Source organism: Silurus meridionalis, chromosome 1 (genome assembly GCF_014805685.1).
Source record: "Silurus meridionalis isolate SWU-2019-XX chromosome 1, ASM1480568v1, whole genome shotgun sequence".
In the NCBI taxonomy this organism is placed as follows: Eukaryota; Metazoa; Chordata; class Actinopteri; order Siluriformes; family Siluridae; genus Silurus; species Silurus meridionalis.
The window spans coordinates 25853586-25869505 of record NC_060884.1 but is presented as its reverse complement, the minus strand read 5'-3'; the positions used below and the strand labels follow the sequence as shown (position 1 = coordinate 25869505).

Here is a 15920-nt window from a genome sequence, read left to right as displayed (position 1 = left end):
GCGTGAGTTTCGAACCGCAGTAAAGCGGTGGATTACTGTACTCCAGTCTGTCAACGTATCACTATATTTAACTACCTTCTATCTTTAAGCATTGTATCATTATAGATGCATTGTCTTGTATATAACCATTGTCTTTATAAGTTACACTCCCAGAAAGGCGGATCAAGTCAGTTTTGTATCGAACTTAAAGCAAGTTTCCTTTAGTTGTTTATTTAACAAACATGCAGACAACCTGGTTTCAATCACGTCAACTCCGTAATGTAAAAATGTCCGTAGCAATTCATTTTTCTGAGGTGCCATTATTTATTTTAGTTGAAATAATTGCCGACATTTTCATAATGATTTAAGGTATTGTAACTAAATAGCATTTAATTAAATTTAATTTGATTTGCCTAGCGCTTTTAACGTCACAAATCAGCTTTATCTAAATAAATAGATTACAAATATTCATTTTGAATTCATAAATACTATAGTTATGTACTACAGTTATGGATCCGGGGTTGATGCGATTCGCCTCTCGAAGCATAGCCAATGATACGATGCATTAAAGATGCATTTGAAGCAGCTACCGAAGCGATATGAGATACGATTTTGAGTCGAGTCAACACAATGAGATTCAAACAGGCCTTTGCAGTGCAAACAAAAAGAACCCAGCGATAAGGGTTGCACAAGCCAGTGCACTTAGTGCCAGTCCCAAGCCTGGATAAATGGGGAGGGTTGCATTAGGAAGGGCATCCAGTGTAAAACATGTGTAATATAAATTACATAAAACCAAACATTTTTCCTGCTCTGTCTCTAGGAAGATGCAGCTCTACCTCTGCCATGTTAATCTAGATTCTGTGTGATTCTCAGGACTTTTTTTTTAGTGTTGCGTGTTGTGTAATTTCCAATTTTTTTACTCTAACATGAGTATGAACAAATATTGATGCTTTATGCAAATTTATGTTTTTTATTAGTAAAACCAAACTCAACATAGAGCATGAAGACAAAATATTCTAAATATTCTAATATATGTTTTAAAGTTAATATGGTGTTTTGAATTACGTAAATCATCAGGACACCAAACAGAACTTTTGCTATGTTTCCACACGGTTGATTAATGAGGTGATACCGGAGAAACTGCACTTCTTCTAAATTTCATACGGATTACATAATCATAGAATATTTGTTTTCAATGTAAATTGGTTTCTTTTCATATATATTTATTAAGTCTGTGAGGCAAGAATTCACTTAAATTCAGGTTGTTTTATTTTTGTGTCTTTGAAGAGAGACGACAGAGAGACAGACAGCGCCCCCTGTCTGTTTTCTTTATGGTTTCAGGTTTCAATTTCGCCTCTCTTATATTTATTTATTTATATTTTTGATAAAAATGAAAATGCGTGCTGCTTTAATTGTGCGTTAATAAAGTTAGTGCCGTTAAAATTAATTTGCATTAGCGCGTTATTAACACGTTAATTTCGACAGCTTTAATTAATATATTAATACAAATACGAATGACTGATTTTGTTACCTAATTAATGTATCCAGGCTGAACATCCACCATATAGAACACAAGTAGAGCACAGAAGATGATGATCATGTGATTAGGAATGTCTCTGTTTTCAGTCATGTTTACATCGCTGACTCCCTCTGTCTCATCCACGTTAGCCATACTGTACTTCTTGTTGCCTTCTTGTTGCGTTGCTCGTTGTGAGCTTCATAAACTAGTCTATGTTGTGGTGTGTGAGAGCCAGGAAATGATACACCAGTGGTAGATTGAAAAAGCTGTGCAATGACAGGAAATAGGCTGATGGGCTGAAAAACGGTGGGCAATAAGAAGAAAAAATATTGATGTGTCACCAGATAGATTAAAACTAAATTAATGAGCCTGATTTAAAAATGTGGAAAGTAGAAAGTACAGATATTTGTGTAAACATGTAATGAGTAAAAGTAGAAAGTTGTTTGGAAAATAAATAGTGAAGTAAAGTACTGATACCAGAAAAATCTACTTAAGTACAGTAACGAAGTATTTGTTCTTCATTACTTCCCACCTTTGTTCATATATACAGAATGATATGTATTATATTATATTAGAATTACAGCTATTCTGTTCTAAATAGTACTTTCCAAATATTTTCCTCATATACGCTGTGATTTACGAGCAACCTGTAGTAACAAACACTCAAAATGTGTCTTTAATCTTTCTGTCCGTTATTTATTCTTCACCTTATTCCCAGACTTACTTTTTTTGCAAGTAGACATTCTGTCTGTCTCTCTCTCTCTCTCTCACTCTCACTCTCCTCTCTCTCTCTCTCTCACTCTCTCTCTCTCTCTCTCTCTCTATCTCTCTCTCTCTCTCTCTCCCCTCTCTCTCTCTCTCTCCCCTCTCTCTCACTCCACCCCTCCCTCTCTCTCTCCCCTCTCTCTCTCTCTCTCTCTCTCTCTCTCTCTCCTCTCTCTCTCTCTCTCTCCTCTCTCTCTCACTCTCTCTCTCTCTCTCTCTCACTCCACCCCCTCTCTCTCTCTCCCCTCTCTCTCTCACCCTCTCTCTCTCTCTTCCACTCTCTCTCTCTCACCCCCTCTCTCTCTCTCTCTCTCTCCTCTCTCTCACTCTCCGTCTCTCTCTCTCTCTCTCCCCTCTCTCTCTCTCTCTCTCTCTCTCTCTCACTCCACCCCCTCTCTCTCTCTCTCTCTCTCACCCCCTCTCTCTCTCTCTTCCTCTCTCTCTCTCACTCCCCCGCTCTCTCTCCCCTCTCTCTCTCACTTTCCTCTCTCTCTCTCTCTCTCTGTGTACATGTGTGTGCAGGGTTTTGTTAAGGTTGAGATTCACTAGTTCTAAAAACCTGAAACATAGTCATTGCCATTCTGCCATTCAGGTCTCTCTCTTTCTTTATCTCCGTTACTCTTTCTCTCTCTCTCTCTCTCTCTCTCTCTCTCTCTCTCTCTCTCTCTCTCTCAGACACAAAACACACTTGGCTCTGATACATGAAAAGTTGTTTCTTACTCTATATATAGAGTGTTTCCTACACTGCTGTGTCTGGCAAAGACTAGCTATAGGTAGCAGACTGCCAACAACATACTGACACTATCCAAACAGAGGGTGTTACAGGCAATGCAGAGAGAGAGAGAGAGAGAGAGAGAGAGAGATGCCTTCTAGTCATGACCATAATTATTGGCACCCTTTAGGCAGAAGAATTCTCCTCCATGCACTGGACTATCCACTATCAAGCTTGTTTTTTCCAATTCAGTTATGTTAGTAGACATTGTGTCAAAGCAACTTTACAGACATCTTTCATCATAAACATGTAAAAGAAATCGTGGTCAAGTGCATGCTTTATGTGCAAACAACACTTACTTTCCACCTACGAGAATACAACTTGCTTATTCGCATTTTCAGTGCCCAACAAGCTCATTCTTTTCTGCATCTGGGTGCAGGTTTACATTTAGATCCTTAACAAGCAAGTAGCAAATTTCGAGATGTCATGATAAAGAAACCTGGAAAGGAAGCAGCATCCACTCCATGCTCACAGCATATCTGGATTATGCACATTTGAGTAAATGTACAGATATATAGAAAAAGGTTAGACAAGTTATTTATACATATAACATTATGACTGGTGAGTGAATAACACTCATTATCATGGCAGTAAGTGAACATTTTGTCCTCAAATTTGATGTGTAAGAAGTGGGAAAAATGCATCTCCAAAACTGCAGCTCTTGTGGGATGTTCCTGGTCTGCAGTGGTCAGTATCTATCAAAAATGGTCCAAGAAAGAAACAGTGGTGAACCGGCGACAGGGTCATGGGAGGCCAAGGTTCATTGATGCACGTGTGGAGCGAAGGCTGATCCGCGTGGTCCGATCCAACAGACGAGCTCATGTAGCTCAGATTGCTGAAGAAGTTAATGCTGTAAATGCTCGATGGGTCAGAATTGTCATATATTAGGGCTGTCAGTCAATTAAAATATTTAATTGCGTTTAATCACAACTTAATCACACTTTTATCTGTTCCATAAATAATAAAGTTTTTAATACTCTAATCAACATGGGCACGGACAAATATAGATGCTTTATACATATGCATGTTCATTATTATTGAAACCATGTGCAACATAGAGCATGAAGACAAAATATTGTTGTAAATGTTTTAAAGTAATAATGGTGTTTTAAATTAAGTAAATAATCAGGACACAAAACGGAACTTTTGCTATGTTTCCGCACAGACGGTTTTAACTGCCGGATATGTGCATCATGGTGGATTTTGCTGCATGATTTGAGACTTGGTGCATCAGTAAAACAAATGTTTAATGATTAAATATTTTTTAAATTTTCTAATTTTTTTATCTGAGTAAAGAATAAATGTTTTTTGCATTAAAGGTTGTAATTTCGCATCTTTTTTATTTATTTATTGATATATTTTTTAGAAATGGTTAAACAGAAATGAGCGCTCCATTAATCGTGCGTTAAAAAAGTTAGTGCCATTAAAATTCATAGTATAATATATACTAATATATACACATACATGCATATGCATTTACAATAGTATTTATAATAAATAATATAAAAAAGAAATTCCTTTCTATTCAGAAACACTATTTTTGCAATTAATGACTTATGAGCTTGTCAATAAAATGTTGTTAAAGAGGAACCATGGGTATTCTGGCTTAATATAGAGTGAGGAGAATGGTAACAAAAGAAAAAAGCAAAACTCAAATGCAGATTTGAATCTGAAGAAGTACTTCAAAACGTAATGCATCAATGAGTGTAATCAAATCATGGCATTCAAGCTTTGTTTTTTGGAGAAGCAAACACAGCTGATTCATCTCATGTTAATACTTAGCACAGGCACCAGCTATTAGTGGGAAGAGAAATTGCCCAGGGTGTCCATAGTACCCACAGCATTCACGTCATTGCTCCACATGAACAGAAACGGTAAATATTAGGTCGATGTTATGACAGGCGAAATAAAATTTGATGAGTTTTGAGCAACCGCAGCAATGCGCAATGCACAAAACGATGTTTTGCACTTAGGGCTACTTCTCGGGTAAAGCTCATTTCCTGGATTAAAGCCTGAAAGATAAATAGTTGCATGTCTGGAAAGAATTTCATTCGTTATTTCATCTATCTCTGGAAAAAAATCCAAGCAGACACACAGCAATGTTTTTTTCTTTGTTTGGCTGCTGAAAAAAAATGATGACTGGAACACTGACTGCACCCCAGGCCTCCTCACCCTGCATAACTACCCCACTTTGCTAAAGTGTCTCACACACACACACACACACACACTCCAAAATCTAGTGAAACTTTTCCCAGAAGAGTGGAGGTTATAACAGTAAATGTGGAATGTGGAACTAAATATGGAATAGGATGTTTAGCGAATATGAGTATTTTATTATTATTATTATTATTATTATTATAATAATAATAATAATATTATTATTATTATTATTATTATTATTATTATTATTAATTATTATACTTTCCTCCCAAAAAAATGTGCTTTTTATTTTCTTTGTCAAATTGGTAATTCAGAGTAAAACTTTAAGCCTGTTGACACTCCTGTGACATAGTAGTTATGAACTTCGAGATTTATCCAGGCTTATGTCTACATACATGCAATGCATACGGCTCAAACCTTCATTACATTACCCTTTATTCTGTCTCTCAATTACAGTACAGACCAAAAGTTTATATATATATATATATACAGTACAGACCAAAAGTTTGGACACACCTGCTCATTCAAAGAGTTTTCTTTATTTTTATGACTATGAAAATTGTAGATTCACACTGAAGGCATCAAAACTATGAATTAACACATGTGGAATTATATATGGAATTATATACATAACAAAAAAGTTAACTGAAAATATGTCATATTTTAGGTTCTTCAAAGTAGGCATCAAGAGAATGCCAAGAGTGTGCAAAGCAGTAATCAAAGCAAAAGATGGCTACTTTGAAGAACCTACAATATGATATATTTTCAGTTGTTTCACACTTTTTTGTTATGTATATAATTCCATATATAATTCCACGTGTTAATTCATAGTTTTGATGCCTTCAGTGTGACTCTACAATTTTCATAGTCATGAAAATAAAGAAAACTCTTTGAATGAGAAGGTGTGTCCAAACTTTTGGTCTGTACTGTACATTTCACTCTCAGTGTGGCATTGTTGTATTCGTATCATGTAAAATCTTCTTTTGTCTGTCCACCTTCCTCTGACAAACATGTACACTTTTTTCTTGTCTCTGATTTGCACACTTAAGCCACTCATTAGCTTGACACATGTATGTTTATAAATGTTATTAATGTGTTTTTCTGTGGTAAAATTCCAAATGAAGCAGAATCCTAGAATGCCATTACATTACACATTATGTTTAAGCATATGTAATGACTATTATGTTATCTTGAGCTGTTTTCAAGGAAAAGAGCGGTGTGTAAATAAATATAAAAGCATTAAAAGAAGCTTTAAAGCTTCTCAAAGATAATTAAACTGTTGCAACATTGGTAGATTTACTGAGGATAGTGATTTTTCTTTTACCTTCTGGTTTTAAGCAAGCACAAGACTAATGTTTGTCTGAGGCAAAATTTTATAAACTGATTAACATTAAAATACAGTAGAACCACCTGCTAAAATATTTACTAAAGATCCTTCAGGAGATTCTTTTTCTTTTTCCTGACTCTTTCATAGCCTTACGGTGGAGTTCTTGACTTTGGTGAAGTGAATCCACAAGAAATAATCTACAACACAGATACATTTTTATAGGAATATATTAAGCTACAATGCGGTGTAATGCAGAAGTGGTAGCTCAATGGTAAAGACTTCTGGTTGTAGTTAAAATTTTCAGCACCACCAGGTTAAATTTGGTGTGGAGGAATTTGAGGATCCTGCAAGAAACACCCCAAACTCTCTCACCTAACATCAATGTCTCATCTCACACTAATACCTCTGGGATTTCATAAATACAAATCCCTTCAGCTACACTCACAAATCGAATGGAAAGCTTTCCAGAAGACTAGAGTTTATTTTAAGAATCGCCAGGAGAAACTATGTCAGGAATTTACAAACATGTGTATGTGCCAGAGGTGTAAAGAGCATTTCATATTAGAGTAAAAGTATAGAAACTTTACTGTAAAACTTACTCTATTACAAATCACCAACTCCAATATAACTTAAAAGTAAAAGTCTTAGAGTATTTGATTTTAACATACTTGAGTATTTTACTCATATTCAACATATACTCAAAGATGCGCCAATCCTCAACACCGAAAAGCCATAAACAGTTAATTTGTGAGGTGTATTTCTAAACTACAAATAAAAATAAACACAAGAGCCTCTTCAACATGCCACAATGAAACAAAGATCAAACAAGTCAGACAAAGAAAGATAAAGTAGTAAAGCAACCATCATCTTAAATTAACAAATAAAATGTCTATCATGTCACAAAGAAAAAGATATTTTATATTCAATGGACAAATACAATTTAAGTGAATCATTTTAGGTACATTAAAACCAAAAATTCATAGCTGATTGACTGACTGATTGCAAAATGTAATTGGTAATGGTCATTGTGAATTAAAATATAGTGGTGTAAAAAGTACTTAAATTGAATCATTAATGTAATTGAGTAGAGAGTTAAAGTTGCTTATATATTTGATACTCACTAAAACTAGAAAGTAGACAAAAATTACTTAAGAACAGTAGGAAAATACATTTACTCATATACTTTACACCACTGGTATGTGCCGTGTAGAATGTTTAGTATTTTAGTATTAGGGTTAAAAAAACAAAGGAAAGGTTTAATTATACCTTTTCTGTGGTCACTGGTAGGTTGCAGACTTTACTGAGGCTTTAAATTCTTTCTCAGTTGGATTGCAGAACCCAAAACTTCTCTGTTTTATAATCTGTAATATTGACTGCCTACGTATAAAACCTACACAGTTGCCTGAGATTTCTTTTTGTTTTATTCTGGGGTTTTTTGTTTGTTTTTTACCTTAGAGGACATCGACCTAATGAATTAAAGCAGCAAAACAATGTATTTGTTGTATTCAAAAAATGCAATGTTTCATCAGTGTAGAATCTCACATTGTATTGTTATATTAGCTCTGAGACTGAACGGTTCTAATGATTTTATTGCAGAACTCTTTTTTTTTTTTTTTTTTTATGTTCTACTAATTAAAGCCTGCAAGTATCCAAAGGGTAGGCAGGAAAGTTATTAACTGAAGAATTGAAACCTATAGAGGCATTACAATGACAAGAAGCGGAAGGGATTTTGAAAGTGGCTGGTCAAGTGGAACGCTTCCTTTCTCTCTCTTTCTCTCAGTCTTTCTCTCCTGCCATTGAAGGAAGTCATTTTTCGCTCCCCAGTGGCAGTGCCAAATAAGTGACGCACAGAGATGAAAGGCAAAGACACTCTGTGATGTGAGTGAGTGCTTGTGTATGTGTGAGTGGCGAAGTTCACCTTGTAAATATTGTCGTGTCCCAAACAGAGGTTTAGCAGGACGATAAGGATAAGCAATCTAGGCTGGTAATTATGCTGGGAGTTTGAGAGTTAACACATTTGTGCAAACATTATGTGAGTCCATTTTCATTTTATGACAGATGATGGTACAGGTTTGGTCCAAAATTGTCTTTAGCTCTCTGGGGAGTTTTGGTTCAAATAGAACAGACTGATTGTTTAAATATTCCTTAGCTATTCTCTATACATTAATAAGGAGAGTAGCTCAGGTTAGGAGAAGTAACACCTCTAAATGTGCCACCCAACAGTTTCACACCAATTCACACCTCCACACTTCAGTGACTGTCCTCTGACCTTTATCGATGGTTATGTTATCACAGATGTGCAACACTCACTAGTTTCAAAGGGGAATTTAAACCAAATGACAAAATACAGTATGTTTAGGGAGAGTAATGCTGCCGTTTATTAGCCTATGCATTGAATGAGCTTATAGATCGATAGCTTTAGCACATGCAGTGTTTTTGTGGTAACCATGTGACTGTCTGTGGTTTCATGTTGTGCTGATCCTTCACGCTTAATTTACATGGCCCATGGCAAATTAGCAGTCCGAATGTTTTCCCCAGGAGCAGTACAAAAAAAATTGTAGACCTGCTGAATCTAAACAAACAACAGCAACAAGGACATCGCACATAAGGCGAAGTGAAAACAGATCAAGCCTTGTGACAGTGTAGCAACAGAGCAACAGTATACCCAGAGCTGTCTGTTTCCAGACACAGATACAGTCTTCTTCTTCTTCTTTCGGCTGCTCCCATTAGGGGTCGCCACAGCGGATCATCCGTCTCCATACCCCACTGTCCACCACATCTGCCTCTTTCACACCAACTACCTGCATGTCTTCCCTCACCACATCCATAAACCTCCTCCTTAGTCTTCCTCTTTTCCTCCTTCCTCGTGACTCCATCCTCAGCATTCTCCTTCCAATATGTCCCATGTCCGTCCTCTTCACATGTCCAAACCATCTCAATCGGGCCTCTCTCACTTTGTCCCCAAAACGACCTACATGCACTGTCCCTCTCATAAACTTGTTTTTAATCCTGTCCATCCTCGTCACTCCCAACGAAAACCACAACATCTTCAGCTCTGTATATATATATATATATATATATATATATATATATATATATATATATATATATATATATTTTTTTTTTTTATTATTTATTTATTTATTTTTTTGCTAAATGTGGTTCTGCTTGTTACATCAATTAGGGTGTACTTATTTCTTAATGCTGGTAAAGCAGCATTTTTTTCTTTTTTGGCTACAGATTAAATTTAGTCATGGTGGTTTTCAGACACCAATACAATCAATGTTAACAAGAAAGTCCTTCAATTCTATTCTTTTACTTGCTAAAGGTGGCTCTGCCTGCTACATACATTTTCGGTTGTACTTATTTCCTAATGTTGGTTTGACTGTCACCTTTTTTATTTTTATTATTATTTTTTGTTATTTTATGGAAGTTGGTGAGGACTGGCAATTTGTGTTCAGCCCTTGATACTGTGAGAACAAAGAATTGAAGTAGGGGTGCACATTTCCCCCATGACTGTATATAGGATGTAAGGAGTATAACATAACATTCATGTGGACTGAGAGTAACTTAGTCTAAAAAACTACATAAAAATGTTTAAAAAACTATTTTATTATTGTATTATTCATTGATTCAGTATTAAATAAAACATTTAAGGCAAGTAATTCACAATTTATGTTGAGTTTACAGAAAAGTACATGTACAATTCCCCTTGAAAAAGGAACCATTAAAAGGGGAGAGTCCAAACCTCGCATTTTTTTGTTTCTCGCGAGGGGTCATAGAACGATTTGTCTGTGCTTTTCAAACATCCCATTCCATATTTGCTGTTATAATGACTTCCGCTCTTCTGCATTCCACTAGATTTTGGACTGTGCTTTCTAACGATTTGTGTACATTTAGCCACAAGTGCTTTATTAAAGTCATGGTATGGATGCCTGGGGTGCATTCAGCATTCTAATTCATCCCAAAGGTGTTCTATAGGTTAGGATCAGAGCTTTATAGCAGAAGATCTTCCACTCCAGCCCTTGTAAACCATATCTTGCTAGTTCAAATGAACAAAAAATTTAATTCTACCAATAATCAAAGACATCCTATAAAATTGTGTGCCTCCAACATTGTGGTAACAGTTTGAAAAAAACAACAACATATGGCTGGAAAAGTCAGGTGACCCAATACTTTAGTCATAGTGTGTAAACTTATTAATCTGCTTATTTGAAAATTATCAAACATTCCATCTCGTATTCCTTATCCTACAGTATTGGCAGATAGTTTTGCTTCTTTCTAGAAATAATGCATTTCACTACAATTCATTTCCACTTGATAAGATTTAAACAGTGTTGCAAAATCACTGATATCCTACACAAAAATGTCCATCAATGCCCTTTTACAGATCGCTTCACCATGTCAAAGATTTTGTGATTTTGTTTTGTTAATTAGTGACACATTTTAAAATATTTGTAAGATCTTTCATGTCAACCATTACTAAGAATCCTGATTTGTCTTACAGTCTGAAATGCTGCTCCACCTAATGTATTTGGATTTTGAAATATAGTGACTGATATAAAAATAGGGTTTTATATAAAAATGTCAGTGTGTTGAATTCTGAAAAACATATTTGTGTGTTTGTGTGTGTTGTAGCTGGCGCAGGACGAGGGCAGCGCCGTGCGGGGTTTTGCTGTGGTTGAGTATGAGACAGCAGAGCAGGCGGAGGCCGTGCTGCTGGAGATGGACAGACACCTGGTCCAGGGTCAGGAGATCCGGTTGTCGCTGTGCAGCCCGGGAACATCTGGCCGCAGCACTCTTGCTGCTCTCATTGCTGCTCAGGGAGTGGTGAGCAACACACACACACACACACACACACACACACACACACACACACACATTCACATGCACAAACACACACACACACACACACATACATTCACATGCACAAACACATACACATACACACATAAACACGCATGCATATTACACATGTATACAGATGTTCTTACGTACACATATACACACATACATAGACATACACATTTTTATGCACACAAACACACACACACACACACACACACACACACACACACACATTCACATACTTAGACACGCATAAACAAACATATACATGTACATTTATATAAATACAAATAGATGTTTGATAATCGAATAATCGCAAAAGGGTTTTTTTGGGGGGGTTTATGTTTAATGCGGTTTTTCGTTTATCGCGGGCGGTTTTGGAACTTAACCACCGTGTTAAACTGGGGATTACTGTATATACAGATTAGCTTACTGTGCTGATGTTTAGTCTTTATCTGTGACACTAGAGTGTTTTCTTTTTCTGCTGCCAGTTGACTCTGTACTTTCCACCATTTTCAAGCGGCTGTGTTATCTTGCCACCATGCTAAGCCGTAACTTGAGCCCAACTAACCGATAATGAAATGAATTGACAACGAATATATCACTGCACCCCGCAACGTCATTTATCTGTAATAAATAGACATTCGGTGCAACCCAGATGAGGAAGGTTTCCCTCTTGAGTCTGGTTCCCCTCAAGGTTTCTTCCTTATGCCATCTCAGGGAGTTTTTCCTTGTCACAGTCGCCACAGGCTTGCTCTTTAGGGACAAATTATACTTATAAAGAACATCTTATTCATTTTTATTACCACATTATCTGTGTAAAGCTGCTTTGAGACAATGTTCATTGTTAAAAGCGCTATACAACTAAAAATGAATTAAATTGAATTGAATATATATATATATATATACACACACACACATAAAGAGGGCAGTTCAGTTCGATCATGATCAAACCTGATTTCTTGCATCTCATTCTGTGGTATAAAATCACTTTGTGTGTAAACATAGAGGGCAGTAGAACACGTACTGGTCACCAGCAGCAGCTAAATGTCAGAGGGTTATAACCTTTGCTCAGTGCTCCACAGCTGCTATACTGTTGAATCTCCACACAGCACTGTAGTGTACTTGTATCATTCAACATTCTTATTCTAATTTTAGTCAATGAGTCAATCCTAAAAGTAAAGAAAGAAAGATTCCTGAACTCAAGGATTGTTTCAGTTAAATTAAACATATTTTATTATTTAGAGGTGATACGTGAAAAAGAACATAAAACAATTAACACTCAGGTCAACACAGTTTATTTTTCCCAGATTAGTTCTTTTGATGCGTTGTATTGTTATATATTTTATTAACAAAAAACTTTACTGTACACACTTTGTGCACTTAAATAGAAAAATTTGTACACCTGCTTATTTATGCAGTTATATAATAAGCCAATCATGTGACAGCAGCACTATCCATAAATTCATTCAGATACAGGTTAAGAGCTTAAGAATGGCAGGATAGATATAGTAATTCAAACAATTACTCTTTACGACCATGCTGAGCAGAAAAGCATCTAAGAATGTACAACACATCAGAATTTATGGTGGATAGGCTACAATGGCTACAGGCCGCATCAGGTTTCACTCCTGTCAACAACAAACAAGAATCCAAGGCTATCATGGAACAAACTGGACCGTTAAAGACTAAAAAAAATGTGATTTTTTTTACTAGTGTTTAACTGGTTGGTTTTGATAAGTTCAGTGCCCATGTTAGCGTCAGACTTCTTGTATCGTGTTTGTTATATAAGCTTTATTTAAACAGATTGCTGTTGAATTAACCACTGATTAGTCAAGCAACTTTGATAGTAGTTCCAGCTGCAATGTGGCACATTCATGGAGACTCCAGCGACTTTAAGAGCAAAATGTTTGGAACGTGATTTGGAATGACAAAAATTAATATACCGTATTTTCCGGACTATAAGCCGCTACCTTTTTCCCACGCTTCGAGCCCTGCGGCTTAAACAATGAAGGGGCTTATTTATGGATTGTTCCTGGGTTTTTTCCCGGTTTCACAAGCTTCAAGCCTATAAACTGAGCCCCATAACGTTAGACCAATGAAATTGCAGAACGGGTTCAGGTGAACCAATGAAACTCTGTATATTAAATCAGATGCGCTCACACTGAATCAGGCCGCACCACATCATAAATATGGATGAGGTTCCTCTGACTTTTGACCTGCCACTCACTCGGTCTGTCTACAGGAAATGAGAATCATTCGTCACACTGAAAACAACTGGGCATGAAAAAACGCACTTCACCTGTGTTCTGAGCTGCATGGCATCGGGAGAAAAACTGTGGTGGTGATTTTTAAACGCACGACGATGCCAAAAGAAAAACTATCGAGAGAAATTGTTGTGAAAGGAAGGAGATAGACAGTTGACAATTACTTTCTTGGTAGGCTACTGTTTAGATACAAGCCATTGTAACGCGTTGAGTCAGGGTCAAGGGAGAGCTCACTAACTCCAGTTGCAACAGAAACCATATAAGCACAGACAGGTTTCAAAAAACTCGTGCTTTTTTATTTTTCTTGGCAACAGGGTTACAGGTTAGTCAAAGAAACTTAGAAATGAGCATCATAAAATAATAAGGACATAGTCCTCGGTCTTGCACACATGCAGTAATAGCAGAAAAATGCGGCGGCAGGCTATTCCCAAAATACCGCTCTGCTTTTAAAGGAGCCACAACGTATGTCATCCGTTACACCGTGTAACAGTCACTGTCTTTCGTTAAAGCCTGTGTAAAGTTCATTAGTTTCAGTGTGCGGCTTATAGACAGGTGCGGCTTATTTATGTTTAAAATAAAAATCTTTGTAAGATTCAGTGGGTGCGGCTTATATTTCGGTGCGCTTAATAGGTGCGGCTTATTTATGTTAAAAATAAAAATCTTTGTAAAATTCAGTGGGTGCAGCTTATATTTGGGTGCGCTTAATAGTCCGGAAATTACGGTATATTAAATGTTAGATCAATGTTAGCGTTGGTAAATTGCTGTGGTGTAAGTGGAATAATATACTTTGGAATACGCTGCATATAATAATCAACAATTCCATTCTTTTCCTAGCAACACTTCCATTTTATTTTTCTTTTGAAGGAAATAAAAACAAAACAAAAAATAACAAACAAACAAGGAAAGACCCCAAAACCATCATGCCCTAACTCTTACCCAGGCTTAGTGAGGTGAGGCAGAGTCGGTGTCAGTTTAATTACAGTGTTCACACAGTGCGCTGTAGCAGATGTAGCTTTCCTGCTATATTTCTGGTGTCTAAATAAAGCAGGCTGCTATTTTAAAGATGTGGATTTCATACAGGGGAAAACGACGGACCATATTAATCTACTCCAGCAACAAGCCGTTCTTACATGGTCTGTGAATTGTATGAAACACCCATGAGCTTCCACCTGCTACTAACCTAATTTTTTAGTGTTTTATTAGAAACGTGTTACATCCTTTACACAACCAGCCAATCAAAACAAAGAAGCCCACACACTTACACCCACTCACTTATGTTTCTGTACATCTCTTGTAGTCTCCATTTCTCAGCGAATTTGTGTCAGGCAAGGATTGGTGTAATTTTTTATTTTTTTATTTTTTATTTTTTATCCTAGTTACACACTCGACACTTTGCCTGTGTTGAGTAGCCATTCTTTCTTCTATCGTTCTACCATCTTTCTCTTCTTTTTACATAGATGAATAGTCATGTCTGTTTTTTATTTTTTATTTTTTTAATGTCACTACATCAGAGCCTTCATTGATTTAGCATCAGAACATGAGCCACAGTAGGGAAGTAAATATCCCAAGGGCACCATTTTTCCTTTTTTTTGTTGTTGTATTACAGAAACTGCACTATCCCCTTTTCTTTCTCAGCTGTCCTCTATCTCTTTCTTCCAGCTCTTTTTGTATCCTCCTCTCCCTCTCTCCGTCTCCCACTCAAATGTCTCAAACCAAACAGAAGGAATGGCAGTTGACATTTGTGTGTCCCCACCCCTGCAAAGCACATGCAGCACCCTGCTCAAGCAGCAAATGTGCCTTCTACTTACTGAATCTCTCTCTCTCTCACTCACACACACACACACACACACACACACACACACACACACACACACAGGTGTCACTCACCTGTGTGGAAGTGGAACCATTAATCCCACAATCTAAATGCATTTCAAGTGTTCAAGTTTGTAAATAAAAACAGCAATCGCAGATGCCAGATAAAAATGACTTTTAGCCCCCTTTTTTTACTGAAGGCAAAAATGTTCACTATTCCAGAAGTGTGTTACTGTAAATAAATTAGTAAATAATATACATTTTGCGCAGGGCCTCAAAATGTCTAGAACCGGCCCTAAAATCACTAAACATTTGTTTTACTGATGCGCCAAGTCTCAAGTCATGCACCAAAATCTTCCATGCTGCACATCCGGCAATTAAAACCGTCCGTGTGGAAACATAGCAAAAGTTCCGTTTTGTGTCCTGATGATTTACGTAGTTCAAAACACTATTATTACTTTAAAACATTTA

The 15920-nt window shown here is 36.6% G+C and overlaps 1 protein-coding gene across 2 annotated transcripts in view; it reads left to right on the top strand.

Moving 5' to 3' along the window:
- raver2 (ribonucleoprotein, PTB-binding 2) overlaps positions 1-15920 on the top strand; it is an 86731-nt gene that overhangs the window by 35787 nt on the left and 35024 nt on the right. For both annotated transcript variants that reach the window (XM_046857232.1, XM_046857221.1), the window contains exon 4: positions 11161-11352. In XM_046857232.1, coding sequence (XP_046713188.1) covers positions 11161-11352 — 192 coding nt within the window. The remainder of the gene's footprint in view (positions 1-11160; positions 11353-15920) is intronic.